The following is a 6,745-nucleotide window of genomic DNA, read 5'->3' as shown; positions in this document are numbered from 1 at the left end:
GGCGCGGCGGCTGCGGGACGCGCGGGGGCGCGGGGCGGGGGCCTGCTAGCCCTGCTGGCCAATCAGTGCCGCTTCGTGACGGGCCTGCGTGTGCGGCGCGCGCAGCAGATCGCGCAGCTGTACGGCCGCCTCTACTCGGAGACCTCGCGCCGCGTCCTCCTCGGCCGCCTCTGGCGCCGGCTGCACGGCCGCCCTGGCCATGCATCTGCCTTGATGGCGGCGCTCGCTGGCGCGTTCGTGTGGGACGAGGAGAGGATCCAGGAGGAGGAGTTGCAGAGGTGAGTCCGGAGGCGAGGTCGTTCGGTCCGGTTCGCTGGGGCTGGTCAGGTTGGGAGGTTGGCACGTCGATCCTCGGGGCCTGCCATTTCGGTCGGTGTGGCCGGCTTGCCCGGTGGTACTTGAAATGACGATGCAGTAACTTGATCCTGTTTTAGCAGGCCGTGTTTTTTTTTTTATTATTTTTTTTTATTTAATTGCCTCTGTGCTCGTTTCATTTGTCGGTCTGGAAATAACGAAATGTAGGTTAGTGTGGGTGGGAAGGTTTTAAATAGGGAGCATCACAGTGAAGAAAAAACGTTGCAAAAACAAGTTAGATCTTGAAGGCATGTAACCCATTGTTCACATAGACTTCAATTCTTCCAGGAAAGTGCAAATTCAAAGCAGATTTTAAATGTGACTTATGGATATGTAATTTACAAAATTGCTGCATTTCAAATGGGATTTCTTGAGAAATGGCAGGAGCTCTTTCGTTGCTGTGACAGAATTAAGAGGCTGGCAAGGATTTTGTCTTATTCAAACAAACCAGTAGCCCAGCCATTTTAACCTGGAAAAATTAGGTCAGTTTTTTGCTGCTTTAACTAGAACTTCGGGAATAGTGTTTATTAGGCTCTGAAGTTGTGCTGTCATCATCGTCAAACTTCTGGGTGAAAAATGCAATACCACTAGTTGAATTTGTTAGTCTCTCGTTCTAAATCTTAATCTTTATTGGTTTCAATTAATCTGATGGGAAAGCCTTGATTTAGCTCTTGCTAAACGTTAAAAAAATTTTTTTAACGTTTATTTTTGAGAGAGACACACACAGAATCAGAGCAGGGGATGGTCAGAGAGAGGAGACACAATCAGAAGCAGACTCCAGGCTCTGAGCTGCCAGCGCAGGCTGAACCCACGAACTGTGAGATCATGACCTGAGCTGATATTGGCCGCTTAACTGACTGAGCCACCCAGGCACCCCAATAACCTTTTTTTTTTAAGTTTATTTATTTATTTTGAGAAAGAGAGAGCACAAGTGGGAGAGGACCAGAGAGAGGGAGAGAAAGAGAGGGAGAGAATCCCAAGCAGGATCCGAACTGTCAGCATAGAGCCCACAACTGGGAGATCATGACCTAAGCTGAAATCAAGGGTCCGGATGCTTAACCAGCGGAGCCACTTAGACACCCCTCTGTGTTTTCCTTTTAACTGATAGTCTTCCCTCCCTCCACGCCCTAAATTTTTGTTTCCTAATAAAACTTTACAAAATTAGGTAGTTGGCCTTAGGCTTTGGTTTTTGATCTCTATGTTCCCATAATATACATATGGAAAATTTACTAGTTACTAAATATCCATCTTGAGGATGTAAATAAATACAATCGAAAATCTTAACAATCTTATTCACAAAAATGTTAAGATATCAAAGCCTGTTTCTGTTAGTATTCTTGTGCAACTTTTCCATTGGGCTAATGAAACAGTCTCAGGTGTGAGAAATAAAATGACTTGTGGGAGAAAAACCTTTAAATTAAGGAATTATCAATTAACTGTTTGAATTTTCATTTTCTTTTTGATGATGAAATACCCATGTTCCCCAGTAGTCAAGTTTGAGAGGAAAATTCCCAGTTGGATCTATTTAGGAAAGAGACGAAAATCAGAAAAGGACTGGTGCAAAAGAGAGGGAGATGTTTGGGGATGGGAATTGAATAGCATTGGGGACCTAGGTGGTAGATGACATTCTTTTGGCTTATTTCCTGTGTTTTTATGGACAATCTGTCCTGGAGCCTCTGTTTTGTAGGTCTCCCATTAGCAGGAGTTAGAGAGGAACACAAGATAAAAAGTGCTTGTGGGAAACATTTGAGTCAGTAGTCTACCCACTGTAGCTGAAAGGGAGGGACCAGTTGATGACCGAGCCCTGTATTCATACCAGTTTCCTTCTCTTTGGTCTGTGTGAAACCTGGGGGCATTTGAAACATTCTTAATTCTAAACCAACTCCTGAAGAGGTATTGCTCTCTATTAACCTCCTTGGGAATTTCATAAGCTTAGATAGGTGAAGGCTAGTCAGAACAGTTAAGGTCCTTTCTGACCTTCCAGAGTTGTTCTAGGAACAACCTTCATTTAATGATTTGTTTTTCTAGTTTATACTCGAATTCAGTTATACACCTAAAATTTGATGAAGTCCATTTTGAGAATTAAAAAAAAATGTTACCTTGCTAGGGAGACGAATAATAACACTATTCAACTATATCTTGATTGTATAGCGGTTCTGTGGGCTTGTCATATTTCTAATATCTTTGTCATATATTTTATTTAATAAAATGTTCTGGGTTTGGGTTAACTTTTTTTTGCTTGTCGGTTAAGTATTTTATTTGCTAAGGCACTGCCGAAGTTTTTATAGCTAGTTTGGAACATCTTAGATTTTGTTTGTTCTAGTGAAGTGATTTTGGGTGGCTTCCGTAATGGAGTACAGTTGAATGTGCCTCAGGACAAGTGCATTTTTTTTCATTGTTAATGGAAGAGGAGCATGATTGTCCCATGGTCCCTAAATCACAGCATTTGGTTCTTCTGTGCTGTTTTTGTACCAACTTGTGCTGGTATTCTTTGAATGTGTGCTTTAACATGGCATGTGTTTTTTTTTTATGTTATTTGAGTCTCTATTCAGAATGAAAAGGAATAACCTTGCTTTCAATTCTTCTATGCTTAAGAATATTTTAACAAATAGAATCTCATTTATTTAGCAACAGCAAGAACATTTGAGAAATGAAGTAACTTATACAAAGTGACTCTGACTCACTGATGGGCACCAGGTATAGAAATCAGGTCTTACCATGCTTGCTCTTGCATTCTTACCCAATTGGCTTCAATTAAATAAATCAAACAAGTAACTTTCAATCACTGTTTTTGGTACTAGCTGGCATTCTGTGAGCCCAGATCAGATGTTATGGAAAAATACAGTAATTTTTTATTGCTTTGGACACTTAAAAAAATTTTTTTTCAGAAACAAAAAGAGGAAGGAAATTAAGAAATATGAAAGGCTAGGGGAAAATGTTCTATTAACCCCTCCTTCTGTTAAAAAAAAAAAAGTTACAGTCCATTGCTCCAGAAATTTGAGTAAATAAGTGCCAGTAAAGTTTCATAAAGAACTTGTTCAGTTTCCTGCTTTTGTCTCTCAGGGCATTTAGAATAATTGTAACTTTTTGGTGTGTTATTAATTAGATAAATAATCAACAAAAAGTCCTTTTTCTTTTTTGCCATTGTCACTTGAAGATTTTTTGCCGATATACCCTTCTTAGATCATCAGAACTACATTAAACCAGACTTGAATTGTTTTACATTGTCTTCATTATTTTACCATTAACCAGTTGGCCCAGAATTGCAGTGAGCTAGCTTGATGTCTTGTGTTTCTAGATGTGTTGTTTCATAACTGTTACACTTGAAAGTTTCTAACTTTGACAGTAGTTTGTAATTTAAGGAGGAGATTATGTGAGTTAAGGCAGTTGTTTTACTGAAATTACTAATTACAGGGATGGCTTCGTTTGAATCATTTTGGACCCTCATATCAAATTCTATACTGGGGCAGGACTTAGATGAGCAAAACCTGGTTATTACTGTTTTAATAGTTTTATGCCTTCAGTTTCTATACCTCTCATTTCATATCAAAATACCTTTAGTTTTGGAGAAAGGTAAGCATTAGCTGTCCTTTCTTAATCCTTTTACTAATCTGCTGATTCTGTTACTATTTTGGGAATAATCTTTTTTGTCCTTTCTTCTTATTACTTAAGTCTCTTAGATGACAAGGTTTAGACACTCATCCTGTCCAAACAAGATTTGGCACCCCGGTCTAAAGATACATGGTGAGAGGTTTTCCTTTCTCCACATACATAATAGTGACTGACTTTGGGCACCTGTGTGCTAGTGATGTCTGTAGTGTCAGCAGTTTAGAGATTGAGACACTTCAGACATTGTTGAATCTGTGGACAAGAATCATTTGCGTTTTCATGCTGCAGTCTTTTGCCGGCATTCAGATTGTGCTATTTCAAGAATGAATGTTAGGCTTTCACAAGACATGCCCCCCCTCCCCCGACTTAGTCTCATAATTTTAATCAAGGCCAACTAGTGACCTTTAATTACATAGGAGAGGTTGATAAAGCAATGAGTCAGAAGCCCTGTACCACTTTAGAAGGCCATTAAAAATATTGTCTATTGTCATATAGTTTATTTTTTTAACTTTATTACTATGTAACTTTATGAGCCTCTGATGTAGGTTTAATAAGACATATTCTGCCCCTTCTTCATTATGTGATAAGAATGACATCTAAGAGTGGTGCTTAATTTTTATTGAAGAATGCTTTACTAGTCCTGAAAAATGTCATAATGGGTGTTAAGTGATGCCTGAAGTGTTCTCTGAGCAAGTTTGGCAGTGGCTTTGCTTTTGCTTTCTCCTCTGAAAGATCTTCTTGTCTACTGTAAAAATTTTTTTCCTATTTCTATATGTGCTTGTAGTGGTAGCACCGAATCCTGTTTTTGCAATTTTTAATTCAAATTAAAACTTTTTTTAAATGATTAAACTTTTGGGGTGCCTGGGTGGCTCAGTCGGCTAAGTGTTCGGCTTCAGCTCAGGTCATGATCTCACAGTTCGTGGGTTCGAGCCCCGCATCAGGCTCTGTGTTGACAGACAGCTCAGAGCCTGGAGCCTGCTTCGGATTCTGTATCTCCCTCTCTCTGACTGTCCCCTGCTCACACTGTCTGTCTCTGTCTCTCAAAAATAAATAAAAAACATTGAAAATTTTTGAAAAAAAAATGGTTAAACTTTCATGAGAACATCAGTATAAATTGTACTGGCTAGGGTTGGTTCTTGGTTGCAAACAGAGGTGATATTGGTTATATTAAGCCAAAGGGATTAATCAGAAAGATATTAGGTCCCTCAGGGCATTGACAAGGCCAGAGTACAGGTTGGCCAAGAGGAATAATCAAGTCTCCTTAAGACAGTATTGCTGGTCTTGTTTCCCCTAGATTGGTTGCACTGCTGGACTCTCCACTTCTTCAGGATCACTGAGAATAATCTCCAAGAGATCCTGTGCCTTTTATGATTTCCTTAAGATTCATATCCTCTACCAGAAGTATCTAATGAACCTCCCTTAAATTAGGTGCTGTACTCCAACTGCTAGGGCTTGAGAGGGGGCTATATCTCACTTATTTTGGGATTCTCATCCAAGTCCAAAGTTTAAAATTCAGAGAAATGGAATTTTAGAGCTAATAGAAACCTTCAAGAAATAATGTCCTAACTTTACAGGTGGAAAAGGGAGGCCTTTACAGGTAAAATGACTTGCATAAGATCATATAGTTGGCGGAGCAAGGACTGGAACACAGGTCTTTACAGTCACCATCACTTTGGGTTGCTCTAGTTAAACTTTTAATCTTGGGCTACTAGTATAACTTTGAAGTTTTGGCTTTTAAAGTAATGTATTCATATAATCTTAAAAACTTTTTTTTAAACTTTTATTTATTTTTGAGAGACAGAGCACAAGCAGTGAAAGGGCAGAGAGAGACAGAATCTGTAGCAGGCTCCAAGCTCTGAGCTAGCTGTCAGCACAGAGCCCGACGCAGGGCTTGAACCCATGAACCGTGAGATTATGACCTGAGCCAAAGTCGGTTGCTTAACTGACTGAGCCACCCAGGTGCCCCTAATATAATCTTTTAATAAGAATTTGAATCATTGAGGCCTACTTTCATATTTATTTACTCCATTTATTCAGTAAACATTTGAGTGTCTGATATTTACCAGGTACTTGCTCAGAGCTGGGAATACAGACATGAAAAACTGACTTGGGGACATTAGGGAATTCATAGGTTAGTAAAGAGGAGGCATGTATAAAAACTAATTATGATATGTGGTTGTAGAGGAATAAAAGTAAAAGTATATGGTTAACTCTGCCTGGAAGTTAACCTTGAACTGTATGTTTTTCTGAAGGTTGAAGAAGAGTGAGCATTTCAGTCAGTCTATCAGTCGTTGATGTCGTCTCAGTCTTGAATAACTGAAGAGTTGTATATAATGAAGACAGCCAGCAATCTTTCTTTCCTACCACTGTTTAAAGGTTAAGGGGTTGAAATGTTTAGAGGTGCAGTAGGCGTGACTTTGAGTAGATAATGAAGGAAAATGCAAAATGCTAATTAATTCATGATGTGGTTTCATCTTAGCTTGGGCAAACCATGCAGTATTTAATATATAGTAGCAGAGTATTTACTATTGAAGCTTGAAAAGATGTGAGTTCTTTGTGTGCAATCTTTCATTTATGCATGTGAGAGGGTTTTCTTTTCTTAATATTTTTACATTGTAGTACTTGTTTTCCTTGTTGGGGTGTTTGCTTATTTAATACATTCCGTCAAGGACAGAAATTACATGCTGGTTTTTTTCCCCCTAGGAAGTGTGTCTTGGGTTTTTCCCTTATTATTTTCTTTACTTTTTTTTTTTCTCTTCTTTTTTTGGTGGTGGGGGTGGTT

General features: G+C 39.2%; 1 protein-coding gene across 2 annotated transcripts in view; it reads left to right on the top strand.

Annotated features, from left to right (window-relative positions):
* STARD7 (StAR related lipid transfer domain containing 7) overlaps positions 1-6,745 on the top strand; it is a 27,847-nt gene that overhangs the window by 651 nt on the left and 20,451 nt on the right. The window contains exon 2 of one of the 2 annotated variants that reach the window (XM_029937861.1): positions 1-278. In XM_029937861.1, coding sequence (XP_029793721.1) covers positions 1-278 — 278 coding nt within the window. The remainder of the gene's footprint in view (positions 279-6,745) is intronic. The other variant, XM_029937862.1, reaches the window with a different exon arrangement.

The sequence above is a fragment of the Suricata suricatta genome, chromosome 4 (assembly GCF_006229205.1).
Source record: "Suricata suricatta isolate VVHF042 chromosome 4, meerkat_22Aug2017_6uvM2_HiC, whole genome shotgun sequence".
In the NCBI taxonomy this organism is placed as follows: domain Eukaryota; kingdom Metazoa; phylum Chordata; class Mammalia; order Carnivora; family Herpestidae; genus Suricata; species Suricata suricatta.
The sequence above is the reverse complement of the archived record's forward strand: the minus strand, read 5'-3'. Positions and strand labels throughout refer to the sequence as shown.